We start from the raw sequence: 15,562 nt of genomic DNA, 5'->3' as shown, positions 1-15,562 counted from the left end.
CAGTCCTCACACTTTGGGTTTGTATATAAAAATGCATACCTTGGCAGTATGCAGAGAAGGGAATGTACTCTATGTCCAACCAATCGCTACCTGCAGCATTTCTCTTTTAGGCAGTACAATATTCAACGTGCACATCATAAAACTCCAGTCTGAGCCGGGACATAAAGACGCTTTTACCGTTCTCCACAGTGCAATAAAGACATAAAATGGGTCCTTTTTTAAAATATAGTCCTCATTTTATTAACAGAGGCCAAATAAAACTCATCACATTTTATTTACAAAGGGAGGCAATAAATATCTTAATAATAGTCATAAAATTATTTTTGCTTACATTTGTTTAAAAAAAAAAAAAAATCATAAATGTGTCATGTTGTTAGTAGCAACTCATACAAAAACCTGCCAGCGGACAGGTGAATACATACTACTGGTGAAAAGAGGCTGTCGTCAGTGAGAGAAGGAATGATTGAAGCACAGACTTTTCCCTTTACGATTCCGATTCAACCACATGTCACTGGAAATGTTCCTGGACAAGTTGATCCATCTGGGGTTCTGGGGAGAAGTCTTAATTGTCAAAATGTGAATTTACGAAGTGATCAGGGGTGGTCAGAGTTACAGTATTCCCATCTGCGGATCACTGATCTGACAAAACAAACACATTGATAAGCTTTCCCCAGAAGCATCTTTGAGACTTTCATCCAGTGAGAGTGAAAGGAGCGAAGATGAGCTCACAGTCAAAAGATGATTTTGGAATAGAGAGAAAAAAAAACACAAGAGCTCAGTTCGGCTCAGCGTCGACGGAGAGGTTCTTGAGATTAACTGAACACAGACACTCAGACTAGGTGAAGATAAACAAAAAAGAACAAGGAGGTAGAGGAAGTCTTCATCACCAGCCCCAAAATATTAGCTATCTCACACACAAAGAATCACCCTTTTACTGGAACACGTGTGAGGAAGAGCTGTTCAAAAGTGAATCCAAGGGGAGGCGAGAGGGATTAACATCCGTCTCCCAAATGTGATGAAGTTGGAAGACTTCGTGGAATCATGAATCACATCAGCTGTAATATTTTTGTTTTGTATTGTTTTCTTTTTAGGTGTTTAAACAAGACTAAAGCGACGGCTGGTGCCCGACTAGTCAAAGCATGTCGTGTTTTAGCTGAATCACAGGCTGCATGGAAATGTCAAGGAAATCACACACAGCACTCGGAGGGTTCAGCGCATTCCAGGAGCCGCTGAGGTTGAGAGACATATGGAAAAAAAAAAAAAGAAGAGAGGAAGAGAAAGAGAGAGACCTGTAAAATATTGCACTCAAAGCTACACAGTTATCCCGGCAGCACAGTGTCACCTGCGACTGCCACCTCTCTCCGTTTCATCTCCATGGTGTCTGATTCCAGTGGAAAGTATGGGATCCGCGTTGTCAGGGGCAACACAAACAAAAACCGACAGGTATTCCAATAAATCTCTAGTTGGCTGATTTTTATAACATTGCGTCAGCTCCTGCTTCAGCCCCCATTGTCAAAAAGAAAGTACGCCTTCAGCCTGCAGTTCAAACGTAGCCGAGGACGCCGGCGACAGGAATTCTCTCAGAGGTCCTTTAGTTTATCCAGTATAAATAACATGACAGACACGTTAGCACAATGACATCAACCCAGAAGAATCCAAGAGTTAGGAAATATTCAGTCATCCTGAAATACAAAAATAAAACATCTTTGACTTTTTTTTTTTGTTCTTTTTGTCCGTCTTTCTTTTACAGAAGTGAAGTCTTTAAGGTGATTCTTTTAAGACAAGAAGCTTGAGATTTTCAGTTGTTTTTTTTCCCCCCTCTGAGGAAAATTAGTGCTGTCCCATTATTGGTCCCATCAGTTCCTCTTGGGGTTGGGTTTTAATCGCCGAGCCCTTCGTGTCCGCTTAGTTACTGTGGTGAAACGAAACTCTTCCAGCGGGTCCGGCCTGCCCTTCGGCTGGCGTTTCATGAAGTGGACTTCCTGTTGCCTCTGCGTGGTCCGCGAGCCTTTCTTGGGCCGCCCCTTCCTGTTGAAGCCGAGGTACCATCCTTTGTACTTGGCCGACACGAGAGCCGTGTAGTTGTTCTCTAGGAATTCCTCGACAAAGACGCACTCCTGCTTCCTTCCATCGGGCTGAAAGAAGGGAAGAAATAGGACATTAATTCATTATTAACACAGCAGCATGACCTCTTTATCAACTAACATTCTGGCTTATTGCTATTGCATTAGTGTGTTCTGTTGGGGATTTGTATTTTCCAGTTTGGTGTAAAATAGTATAACGTCTAGAATGCTAGTTGTGTTGCGAACATGTTTGCAAGTTTGTAACATTCAAAAGGTTAGCTAAAAGATAGATTTAGAGGAGTCAAAAGTCAATATTCAAGGATAGCATGATGTTTGAAACATGATTGAAAAGAAAATCTGGACTTAAACTGAAGTTATTTTTTAATTACAGTAGAAAAGGTCTTCCCATGAGCTGGGAGTTAAACTAAGGTTAAATATATTCACTTTCACATGACTAGTGGCCTTACTTGCACACCTTTTCTCTCTACTGCACTGCTGTAAAATGAAACTACTTCCAGTCTTTTAATAACATACCACACTGCAGTAGTTGTAGTGGTTGTAAAGGATAGAGATGGGTAATTTCTTTTTTTGAATGTGGCCATTTTTGCAGAACAAGTGATGCACTACAATGAGCGACGCACAGAGCAAGTGACGTAGTATATGGAGCGGCCGTTATTGAAAGTTATGTGGTATAATAACGAGTGTAAAGAGCGAAAAAGTCAATTTAGGAGGGGTGAGAGGACTGGTGCATGGGTCAAACAAACACAGGACTTTCACCCGAGAGACCACTGTTCATGTTCAAGGGTAAACTCAACATTTACCTTTGTTCAAAGGTAAAGGTTACGGTAAATGTTACGTAAGAAAGTCCGCTAAGGGGGGGAGGGAGGGGGGGGGGGGGGGGGGGTTTGTTATTTATTTACACTAGTTATGGTGGTTACGTTACGTTGTTATTTTATCATTTCAACACAAACCATGATGTTTTTTTCTAATCTTAACCAAGTACTTTTGTGGCCTAAACCTAACTAATCGTTTCACAATGATAAAAAAGGCTGATATGAAACGTATTTATGAAAAATATTTTTAACGTATCCATGGTTTGCAAAAACATACAATGCCAACATTATTTCTGGCGACTTGGTTACATTTGCAATGAAAAACCTCAGCTGTCATGCACTTCTACAACAGACTTTTTCTTTGGAAGAAAGCAGCTCCACTGAAATCTGTTGACAGTGAGGTCTGTGGATTATCCGAGGTAACGGCACAGTGCTACTGAACTTTTAAAACAGTGGTAGTAAATATCTCAGAGACATATCTCAAAAGCTGGGCCCATAAAAAATAAACTATCTGCATGTCTTCATAGCAAATTTGGATCAAATTTAAATCTTGATGCCAACACTGGGGGGTTTAATTAAATCCGTCAAAAAATCCTGTGATTTACAGTTCAACTTATTTCTATCATTAAACAAGCTGAAAGCCACCAGCAATCAATAATTTAAATGTCATTTTATCCGATTGTTAAAATAATCCTTCGGTGGTTTACAGGAATAAGTCACAGAACATTTTTTTAAACAAATGAGGCCCCAGCAACTACGACTAAAAAATGCATGTTTCTAACAGATGACCATGATGAGAGAGTGAAAACGTGTGTGTGAATTACTGCCGCCCCTCCGATGATGACAGCATGAGTTATTAATGCAACACAATCACACGTGTGCCTCTACTGTGTACGTTCTCAAATATTAACTTCTTTTCCATATCGGAGCGGTCGTCCGCAGAGTCGCATGCAGTCATCCCGCGCTTGTGGCCACCTGGTGTGACTAAGTGATATAATTGCAATGGCATTCCTCCTAAGTGACCATTAGTCTCTCAATGCATTGTGGTGATTGCAGTCCGTAATTGACTGATCGAGTGTCAAAGGAGTAGGCCGATTACGTAATGGAAGAAGGGCTGCGAGTTATCAAAGGGGTTTTGTTAGGGTGTACAAAAACAGCAGGCGAAAGCAGATCTGAGGCCGCCTTCAATTCAGCCTGGATTAAGAGCTCCATTTTAAATATTCATTTGGATATGAGAAAGTGGCGATCTAATCTCGTCAGTGGAAATATTGAGCTTTTTACCGACGGATCGGTCATCAAAACCAAAATGTACTCACCCGTCCGACTATTTTGCCCTTCTCGTTCATGCAGATGTAATGCTCGCTCTCTTTTCCTTTTATTCGAATGTGGCTCCCGAACGTTTCTGTCTCGACAACAAGAAGAGCTGGAAATGAAAAGAAAAAGTAGACTCTGTTAAGGACAAGTATAAGTATTTCCCCTCACATTCACATCATGCTTTAAGGATTCCCATACATTTAAACATACTGTATCTGGTATGTTTATCTCCCTTATGGCCCACAGTGTCTGGGCTCTTGTACTTTTTTTTTTTTTTTTACTTCCCACATTTAAGACATAAAAATGATCGTATTTAATTTCCAGTGTTGAAAAGGAACCCTGCAAACTCTCTACAATCGAGGGGCCAACACAGAGCTTTATCAAGCACTGAGCCTCATAAAGAAAACCAGCCTAATGTGCACTGAAAAAAGGGTTATAATGTTGGTTTTTCATGAATACATTTTTCATCATACGGTATATACCACCACAAAGCAGTCAATGACCAATATTAGTTGTACCAGAGATTAAAGGTCTTATTGATAACATTTTTATGAAGACAAATATTTTTTTATTTTTTTTTAAATAATACTTCTACAGAGCTTTTAGAAAGGTGCCGTATAAAAGTATGGCTTTTCCTGAATTTTTTTTTTTATGAATATGAAATATTCATTTAAAAAATGTTGGCGTGTCCAAAATAAATGTTTTGTTTATATCTGTGAAAGCTATCTGACATTTGGTTCCCACTTCTAACAAGGTTTGTGAGCCAATAGTAAAATGACATTGGCATCACGTGGTATCTCTGGGTCGTCGATTAGTGTGGAAAAAAACGGACAAATGACTGAGATTGATGGTAAGTGTCCGGCAACCACTTGTTGTCAAGTAAATGCAATGGAACGGTGGAGGGAGAATGCGACATCTAGTAGCTGAATGTTATCAATAGCACCTTTAAATTCTCTTTGATCACATCGAGGATTACAGGAAATAATTGATCTTTATAGCTGAAAATCACAAACCAACAAAATTCTGTACGATCCCGGACAAAAGAAATTTGTGTTTTTGGGCTGTATAAACATTGCATTAACGTCATTCTTTCTGTGGAACGTGGACAAATATGATGTTTTAGGCTGTTTTTTTAACAAAGAATGAACAAAAATAGAGAGTTATGGGTCTCCAGAGCTTTAAAGGTATATTAAGTGTATTACTTTCTTTACACAATACCATATATGCACCCAAACAACAACGCCACTTCAGCCTGACACAGCAGTAATCCACTCTCGAGACGCATCCCGGCGGCTCTTTTATTCCCCCCCCCCCCCACCACCACCACCAAATGTTAACCCCTGCGAGGTCACCTTTGTCTCTGCTCGCCCCTCGACCAGCAAAGAGATCTGCCAAACATTTGTGGAGCGGTTATGTGCCCCTCAGGATTAGGTTTCAAGTTCCCTTTAGTCTGTGCTCACTCAATCAAAAAGTTAAGATGATCCATTTGTTTAACACACAGGGCCATTCAGTAGCGCTCAAGGGAGCAGAGGAAGAATAGGCGAAGGGGATGGGACGGGCTCGAGGGCAGAAGTAACTCCCCTCCTCCTCCACCTTCTCCTCCTCCTCCTCCTCTCCCCCTTCACCCTAAAATCCAACCTTGGGAGGAAAGTGGGAGGAAGGAAACCTGTCTCAAAGGTGAAACTTTAGAAGTTATTCCTTCTCTTTTTTTTGAGAGATTTCTGTTTGTACGTCTTATTTGGAAACTAAAAGAACAACATTTCTGGCTTTTTTTATCACTGGAAAGATCAGTCGGGACTTTTTTGGGGTGCTTGAGAAAGAAAGAAATCCTGGATTGTACATGAAGTGAATGATGTTTAAAAAGATATCTCATCTCTGCAAGTCAAATCAGGAGTCGTTTGACATCACTTTGGCTCTTCTCACTCTGAGCTGGTTTTGCACGGAGACCCAAAATTCAACCTCAGCTATGAAGCCTCGACCCAGAACATCAGATAAAACAATATTTTCCACCCTACTTTAAGTTCTGCTTTGTCTGTGACCCCTGATGGTAAATGGAGTCATTTCATTTTATCTGAACGGCATCCACAGGCAAATATCTTTGAGTCATGAGTGGTCACTGGGATGTTTTGTATATCAACTCTTCTTTAAACAATTCTCAGGCTCAAGACTCCATTGGCAGCCGTAGCTGGCATATAAATCTGAAATTTTAGAATATCTGATCACAGTTTTAACATTTCTTAACCAGTTAAATGTTTTCTTCTTTGGTGCGATATAAACAATGAGGCGCCAGAGGCATTTATTAACCTCAGCATGGGGTCACCTGTCAAACTAGCTGAAGACTCCTGCTTTAATTCCACATTGCAGCATTCATCAGTTTAAAAGCCTTTTGCAGTGACCCACCATCTGCTCCGAGTGGACAACGGGCATCATTTATGACGGATTGCTCTGAAAAAGGATTGTTCTAGTCTCTTAAAAGTAATGAATATGCTACGCTAATACCTAAGAAGAATGGCTGCACTGATATGGACTTAGCAGTCATAAAGCTCTACATCGAAGCAATATATCTCCTCTGCGGTGGTTTGTGGCCGTCCGCAGTGAAGCTGCAGTGACTGAGAGTGGATCAGAGCAAGGAGAGGATCTTCCTGAGCGTTATTAGTGAGTGCAAAGGAGTTCACAGGTGCCAGGTACTGCAGCTGGATGGGGAGGAGGAGGAAGAGGAGGAGGAGGTGGGGGACGGGAGAAGGAGGAGGAGGAGGAGGGGCGGTGGAGGGTAGGAATTGGCAAGGCCTCATGGGAAAAATTGGATCTGCTTCCACTCAAGCTCTAACAAGCAGTGAGGAAACTTCGCCTCGGCGCATCTGTGACTGAACACACTCACTCAGAGGCATTCAAGACCAGCAATTTTAGAGCCGTGAGTCAGCTGTTATGAGCAAAATATCTGCAGGAAGGCACAAAACAAGTCCTGTTGCCTTGTGTTTGTGCCGCCGCATCAAAGAGCGCCTCGCTGACCATCAATTTACTCATCCGCCGCATTTGTTTTGATTTTGAAATTGTGAACAAGTCCATACAGAGAGCAAAGAGGGTATATTTAAGGTTGGTAGGAGCATAATCTGAAAACGTAAAACTAAGTAAAATGCTTTTTGTCATCTTCTTTTGTTTGAGAAACTTTAGCACTGCTAGACTGCTAGCCCATATCCAACATTAAATGTGAAAATTATCCTTGAAAACCACTGTGTAGTGAAGAAAATTAAAGATTATACAGTTAGTTTTAACTTTCTTTTGCCCTTTCAAGTTCAAGGAAAACACAGTTTTAAGATTTCACCGATTTGCATTTCCCAATATGGACAGTCACAATCCCATTCGTCATGAAAAACACTAACATTTTCTGGTAAATTAAAGGACAATAAAGTTGAGTAATGCCACAGAATTGCATCCTACATGACCTTAAAAGCTCACAAAACCAACAGTTGAGAATATTTTGCAGAATGACAAACCAACAAGTCAGTTTTGGTCCACATTAGGCACAAAAATTGACCTATAAATCTATCAAGGTAAACATAGACTTGCTCTGCATAACCAAAGTCCTGCAGTAAACATCCATTGCAAGGTCAGCAATTTCATAATGTTTCCAGCCATCCCAACCGGTACTTGGTGGCTTACAAAGGTCACCATCCACTTTGCCCAAGCCAAACACAGAGCATGGAAAACAGCCTCCACACAATGGGTAGTAAACCTCAAGATGCACCAACGTCTGGCTGGTAGCCGGTGGCGATTTCTCATCCCGTTATAAACAAACTAGCTAACGTGTCAGGTGAGATGCACAGGAGTTCTCCCATACCATACTTGCCCCCATCATCTCCGTTGGCGTTGACTTTCTTCCCCAAGATCTGAACGTGTTTCCCCGTGGTCCTGCTGTAGAGCTGATAGATCCGGACCTGCTTCCGGCTCAGATCGTCCGGGTTCCTCGTGTGATTCTCGATGTAAAACCTGAAATCGGGAGACGTCTGCTGGGATTCCTGCACAGAGAGGCGTGAGACAGGAGGAAACAGAGAGAGAGAGACAGAGGATGGGAAAGACAGGCGGTTAGAGGTCGTCATGACACAGGTGTTGATAGTAATGTGCGCTGTGGCTTTTATGGGCCTTGTGTCAAAAAAATTGTGCCTCGGGGGCTAAAAACTGAGATACCGAACCAGGAAATTGTGGCTGCAGCATTTTAGTGTTTCTCTTCTCTCTTTCAACTGGCACATTTTATATGCATGGCATTTACAAGCTGCTAACTACGTACAAGACGTGTTAATGAAGTCACGGTTTGAGTGAAAATCCCACAGAACAAGTGCAAAAGCCTATAGTGCGACCTTCTGTTGCTTCATATTGAGACAGCAGTATACTATGTGCCCCGGGCCATATTGAGAAACCTGTACTCCATTTCCACAAGCCACTAGCAATTATACACCTGAAGCATCCAGACCTGTTGCACTATCATCAAACAAATATCTGCCTGCAGGCGAAGTAGGGTCCATAAATTAGGAAACGCAGCAGGCGGAAGACATAACTGAGATGGCAAGAGGCACCTTGAGCCACAAAAAAACACTCTTGTAGGAGGACTTTCGGATCAAATTGTCCAAATCCACCCTTCAGAACTCACTTGCCGGCTGTTTACGAGTCACCTTAGACCCGGCCATAAAAAGAGAGGAAATCGCAGACTTCGACAGCGTGTCAGAAAAAGAAACCGTGTCACCCGACATGTGGAAGAGCGAGAGGAAACGTATACTTTCAGAAGCCCTGGAATCTCAGTTCACGCCAAGATCCCATTTCCCCAGCTGTATGGTGTGGTAATTGCACGGTAATGGCTTTTTATGTGGCTGTTCTCAGGTGGCTAATTATATACACATTACATACCCTGAGTCCTTGTTATTCTAACTTCAGTAAATTAATGACATGTAGCAAACATGATGGGAAATTGTGGCCTCGGAAGAACAAATCCTTAAACTCGGAGAGGAAAACAAATCTGAGCAAATCTTATCGAGGGTCCAACATGGCTCTTATGAACCAGGTGTCATACAATAATCCTTTGAAGAGCAAAGTCCACCAAGATGAGTCCTTCAGGTTGGATCTACGCCACACCCCAGAAGACATGGTTTAACCTCCCAGAAACCAAAACTGATGGTCAACTTCTAATGTCAACACAAAGACTTTTCCCTCAAATGCCCGATAGATCGTAAGATATATCATCCGGCTGCATTTCTGGGCCACGTTTGGGCTTTTGAAATAGGAAGAACTTGTTGGCTCATTATGACGTATTGGGTCTAGAAATGTGGACCCCGGAGGATCCAGCCCCTGAACTGGGACACAGCTTCTGTATCTTGACATTTAGGAAACACGCCCATAATGTTACTTTTGGCACTAGGCAGTGTAGAAAATGGGAGGCTGGATATCAGAATGCATTACCTACTGATGCAACTCATTTGTGGCTTCAATATTGACTTCAAGGCATCAGAACACATGCACGACATGCAATGGGATTTTTATTGGTAAAACTATGTTTTTATGGCCACTAGGGCTGTCCTCAACCAAAGACATTCTTCTTCTACGATTTTATTTGACTAATCAATTAGTTGATTTAATCAACAGATCTGTAAAACTGAGTATCTCCACAAAGAATCACACAAAAGCATCACTTTCAATCTTGTGTTTACCAGAGATGTGCTAAAAAAAATTCTTGGAAATAATGATGATTGATTAATCGGCTAAAGAAATCTCAGTCAACTAAGACCCAAATGACCGATTAGTCGACTAATCGACTAAGAAGAGGCAGCCCTTATGACCAGTGTATCTTTGGAGTAGCAGATTATGCTAATTATTTCTATAAAGGTATTAAAATTAGCTGTGGCTCTATTGGCTCATTTTTTAGCCCCATTCCAATCCAGCCACTTTTTTTCTCTAGACAGGTCACATTAACACCACATAAGTATCCCAACATGCAACACAACCTGCATGAAACAACTGCTTCAGTCATGACAACTATGTAGTCCTCTAATACATTTTTTTAACTACAGTCTCAACACAATACTGCAAAGAAAAATGAATAAAGAGCAGAACTTCCTGGTGCCCTCAACCAGGTCCTTAAATCTACTCTATAAACTCAACCAAGAGGTTTACAGTTTACTGCATGAAGAGGCACATTTACATCTGATCAGGGAGCTGATAACCCATTGCAAAGGATTCAATTCAAGACAAGGATTTGCTGTGTGAGACGTTTAGTACAATAATGCACGTCTGTGTTTCCTTCATGCATTTAGACGAAATGTGCAAAATTGCATTTACTGTGTATTGAAATTAGAGAAATGTTGAATAAGCTATTGGAGACCAAGGAGCTACTACAGCTTTTTAAATTTTTCCTCCCAACAGAAAGTCACAGAAGCTTTCATATTTGATGCTCTAAACATTCGGTGTCTGGTAGATGTTCCCAGGGGAAACTCCAGAAAATGATGCATTTAAGAGCCGAACAGTTAGCACGAGCAGCAGCAGCCACAACGGCTGAACAAACAAAGGAAAAAGTGGCACCTACGGGACTTTTCATCAGAGGAAAAAGACTCAAAATTGTATGACTGACAAGTGATCTCCGCACTCCGAACATCAATACAAAGTTTGGAACCAAAGATGTTACTAAAAAAAGACCACTTAAAAACATGCTGGTTTAAAATTAAACATTCATGCAACAGCAAAGTGTCCATTCAAGAACTACACACAAATGTGTTGACAATGATGCATCCATTTCTAAAGTCAAACATCAGCATCGTCTGTTGTCAACTTTCTCTCAAAGTGAACCTCAAAGCGGATGAGCAAAGGGAAAAAAAAAAACCCGAGTACACAACAAATCGTGGCCTAACTGGGCTGCTAAGGGATTTATCCCAAATCTCCCCATCTCTAAACAAACATAAAGGTGTGTTTGGTAGACAGTTGCATTTTGCATCAAGGGAAAGGCAAGCCTAAGCACATGGCTGAGGTGAACACCAGCGACAACAGCTTTTTTTATCACGCCGTCTCCTTTCTTCAAAGACACAGCATGAAAACGGATATGGTTGAAACTTCAAAAGTCTGGCACTCATCTTCACCCAGGAAGCTGAGTTGTCGCATCCATCTAAGATACACCTTGCTATCTGCTCGTCACACACACACACGGGGTCACACACACAAATAGGGAAAGACACACTCTCACATGTTGGCCAAGTTTACTTCCAACTGTGGTTGCTTCTGTTGTCTTTCCTCATGAAATCACAACCACAGCATGACATGTAAGAGCCATTAACCGTATACGTAGCACAATGGGCCAACGGCATGGAGAGGCAATGTGAAAGCAGGACATTAAAGGACTATTCCTGCTTTTTTTTTTTTAGTGTGATCGTTATCCTGAAAGCAATCGGAGAGCCACAATGCATTTCCTTTGTTTGATAAATACCTTTATCTAATCTGAACTTTTTTATTCTAAACCACAACAAACATGCAAATCACACATTAAAACAGCAAAAAAAAAAAACATAAAATATCACTCATCAGTGCACCTCATACGTCTGTCAGGACATTCTGTATGAAGTTCATCGTCTCTTACATGTGAGGAGTGGTCAGTCGACACTATAGCTTTGTTTGGGCCGGCTCTGTTGGAATAATCAGAGCACATACGTAGACTTGCATAACGTTGTAGATTTTTAGTTTTGGCGCTTTCATGTTTTTTTAATTTTGTCTCTGAGAAATTCTATAAAAAAGGTGTGGATCATGGCATTTACTTCAGGAGTTAGAGTTGTTATTTTGTCCCTGGGAGCTATACAGGACAAGGTGATCCATAGCAGCACTGAAGTAGTAAAACACCAGAATTGTGCAATAAAAATGTATTTTAATTAAGCAAACTTTCCATCTATCAAGGTCAAATGTTAACTCCCCATCTTGGCATCATCCAGACAAAAATATATATATTTTTGGTAATCTTTTAAAGATTTAATTACATTAAATCAACATGTTGCCATCTGATGCTTATGTGGAAGAAAATACATCCCAGAAGTGGATGAGAGTTAAAACCTAACCTGCTCTTTTTTTTTCTTTTTTTTTTAAATCCTGCTTTAATATTTAAGATCATAGCAACACTGAGACATTAATTTCAAACAACAGCACGTGGAAAAATTATGATCCAACACGTCATATAGCAATAAAGTGATGAGATCGCTTTCTATGAGTGGAGGAGCGTGCTCTCCTGCATCTTATCTGAATCACAGCGATGCAATTAGGTGAGTGGATGCCTGCAAATCATTACTGTTCAAAGTGAGACGCGACTAATAAAAAACCGAGTGCAACAAGCGCCAAAACGAGCCCATCTGTTCAGAGAGAACAACTTTTAACCTCAGGGATAAAAATATTTATTAGCTACACTATTCTGTTGTAAAAAACACTGAAACTGCTACTTGAAGTCCAGATTAAAAACAACTGCTTTTAATTGATTTTTGCCCAGATTGATGCTGATTGGAGATATTAGTAGATTATTGTGGGTGCAAAACAGCTGCTTTACATAAGAGTTTCCTCCAGTGCCGAATGATATTACTTCATCACTACAGGTTATAACATTTTTTGCATGAGTCATTTTATAGGGATTACATTGCATTTGTATATCTCGCCTTGTTGCTGCTATAATATTAATGCATGGACCTGCGGTGTCTTTACAGTGCGCAATATTGAGTTTGGTTACTTTTTCTTATATTTATGGTGCTTTTTTCATTGTGTATCACCATAATATTGCTATAATATCCTGTCTCTTCAGTTAATTTATTGTTATTTCAACCATTTTTTTGAAATAACATATAATGCATGGAACTGCAGTGTCTTTACAGTGCGCAATAGTGGGCTTGGTTACTTTTTCTTATATTTATGGTACTTTTTTTCATTGTGTATCACCATAATATTGCTATAATATCCTGTCTCTTCAGTTAATTTATTGTTATTTCAAAAAAAAAATTGCAATATCCTTTTTGATTTTATCAATTATTTTATGCTTTTCTTCTACAATTATAGGCTGATTTTTTTCTCTCTCTCTCTCTCTCTCTCTCTCTTCAGGACCCTAATTAATAATGATGAATATATATTTAATATAAGCAAGTCAATCCTGCATCCTTGTAAAATAACCTATCCCCATCATCAGCATTATTCACATGAAAAAAGCTGCACAGTGGCATGCAAACACATACAAAAAAAGGAGTTGAACGAGGGAGTAAACATACCTGTAGCTGGACATAGAGTACCAGTAAATGTAAACACCTATGTGGAGAGAAAGGAGAGAGAAAAGGGAGGAGGGGGAGTGAATCACACGAAGCAATTACATGAAGAATATACTGTACGCAGCCTATACCTGGATGAAAGCAAATGCGTAAAAATATGAAGCTTTTTGGCGACTTCTATTGGTAAGAATGCATGTGGAGGGGAGAAAAAAAAGTGCAAAGGGAAGATGTGGAACACTTACAGGTATATGAACCTCGAAGGCAGCACAGACATCTTGACTTGCAGAAATACACCTGCTTCCACAGATTTAGAGCCCCACCAGGAAAGGTTGGCGAAATCGCCTCCCTCTCTTTCTCTCTCTTTTTGCTTTTCGCTCCTCTTTGCGCGTCCTTTTTACGCACACAACTCCTCCGGTGGTAAGTAGGAGATTGAATCCCAGTGTAAGGATAGATCACTGGAGAACAGCAGCAGCAGAGTCACGGAGTGCAACATTAGGTGTTTCCTTGTTGTGGGGTGGTGGGGGGGGATTATCCATAAGAATATTATTATTATTTTTTTCTCAGTCTCCTCCGATCATCGAAATCCTGCAATTTACGTCTCCGTAAATCGGTGCCAAGCGTGGAAAGGATTCAGAATTCTCCAAAAAAGAAAAATCCCCTCGCTCAAAAAAAATATCCTTCGAGTTTTTTGCGCACAATCCTGCTGCTCCACAGATCACAAGCTCCTCAACTCCGTCCGTATACCTGCAGACCTCTACACCTTGCATGGGTCATTTTTATTCTACCAAGTGCTGCGGTTGGAAAACAAAAGTTAAAGAATAATAAAACGCCCTTCCACCAAAAAAAAGTCTGTAGACAAACTTATCCAGGCAAACAAAAGAGTTGTGTTTTTTAAAAAGAAAGTAGTGTAGAAATCGCAGCAGAGAGGTTTTGGGAGGCTGATGATGGCGCAGCAGTCAGTGCCTGTCAGTGGTGTTTGTGCGTCTGCGGCTGGAGATTTGGGCACAGAGAGGCTTTTTTGTTGTTGGTGGGTGGAAACATGTCAGCGGTTTGCACCTGATAGGGTAATCTTGGAGAGACCATCAGCTTGGAGAGGGTTTTTTTTTTCCTCTCGGTGGGCAAAGCTCTGCGCAAGAGGAGAACAAGAAGATGAATGCTTTTCTTTTTTTTTAAATGAATAACATGTTTTTTTTCCTAAAGTAAGTTTGGAAAATTATTTAATTGGTATATTTGGTTATGGACAAAGATTGTTGGATTTAAAAGAGCTTTACGTCTAATTGGATTGTTTTTTTTTAGCTTATTTATGTTTATTTTTTGACCACGTTTTAATTTATCTTAACTTTATGATATTACATACTCTAAGTTTTTATTACATTAAGGTTTATTTAATAATAATACATATTATTGTTGTTATTACAGTGAAAAAATAACAGAGTTGCTGTGTATCAGCTACAGAAACTGCTTCTCTCTCTCTCTGTTATTTGTGCTTTTTAAAGTGCTGCTGGTTTGTGGATTGGCCTCTTCTCTGCCAGACACCATTCAAATGCAGGTTGTTTGTCGACCTCGATTTTTTTTCAATAATGTGCTATAACTTATCCCGCATTTAAATGAAAGAGAGGTGTGAATGTGTTTACGAGCTGGCAGCAGTAAAGCGAGCCCACATCCCTGCTGCCATTAAAAAAAAAAAGAAAAGAAAAGCTTTGTGGTTTCCCCTTTATTGTCCCATTAAAACTGGATCCTCAGCATTCCTGCTCCATTGATATTCAAAATGAATCTAAATGATTACATACAAAACTTCCCATGTTGGTGGATTTCAAAGGGCCTCCTGTTGTGAGTTTTAGTGGTGAATGAAAAGGGAGTGTTTAACTAAAAGCTCCAGCTGCTGATCAAGGCAAACAAAATAAACAAAAATCAATTTATCTGGGGGAAAAAAATATGAATTTATTTATTTTTTAAAAATAGATTGTAGTGTTTCTGATTTATAATGACAAGTTGAATCATTTGTGTTGTGTGCAAGTAGATAAAATGGGTTGATGTGGGTTTTACCCTGTGATTCATGGCTGTCTGCCTAACAAGAAGGCTTGATCCTGTC

At 40.3% G+C, this 15,562-nt stretch overlaps 1 protein-coding gene across 1 annotated transcript; it reads right to left on the bottom strand.

Moving 5' to 3' along the window:
* Positions 1–255: 255 nt before the first annotated feature.
* fgf24 (fibroblast growth factor 24) lies at positions 256–14,443 on the bottom strand. Its single transcript, XM_074649081.1, has 5 exons — positions 13,713–14,443; positions 13,474–13,510; positions 8,049–8,226; positions 4,213–4,319; positions 256–2,135 (listed from the first exon to the last, which is right to left on the bottom strand). The coding sequence occupies exons 1-5, from the start codon at positions 13,742–13,744 to the stop codon at positions 1,857–1,859; spliced, it is 633 nt and encodes a 210-aa protein (XP_074505182.1). The 5' UTR covers positions 13,745–14,443; the 3' UTR covers positions 256–1,856.
* Between the last annotated feature and the right edge of the window lie 1,119 nt (positions 14,444–15,562).

Source organism: Sebastes fasciatus, chromosome 10 (genome assembly GCF_043250625.1).
Source record: "Sebastes fasciatus isolate fSebFas1 chromosome 10, fSebFas1.pri, whole genome shotgun sequence".
NCBI lineage: Eukaryota > Metazoa > Chordata > Actinopteri > Perciformes > Sebastidae > Sebastes > Sebastes fasciatus.
This window is presented reverse-complemented; position numbering and strand designations above follow the sequence as displayed.

What these genes read in the sequence shown, in the direction of transcription:
- fgf24 (XM_074649081.1), bottom strand. Translation starts at nt 13,744, where the DNA reads ATGTCTGTGCTGCCTTCGAGGTTCATATACCT. An exon ending in CCTTCGAGGTTCATATACCT is followed by an intron (nt 13,511 to 13,712) that starts GTAAGTGTTCCA and finishes CTCTCCACATAG; the next exon opens with GTGTTTACATTTACTGGTAC. An exon ending in AGGGCAAAATAGTCGGACGG is followed by an intron (nt 2,136 to 4,212) that starts GTGAGTACATTT and finishes CCCTTCTTTCAG; the next exon opens with CCCGATGGAAGGAAGCAGGA.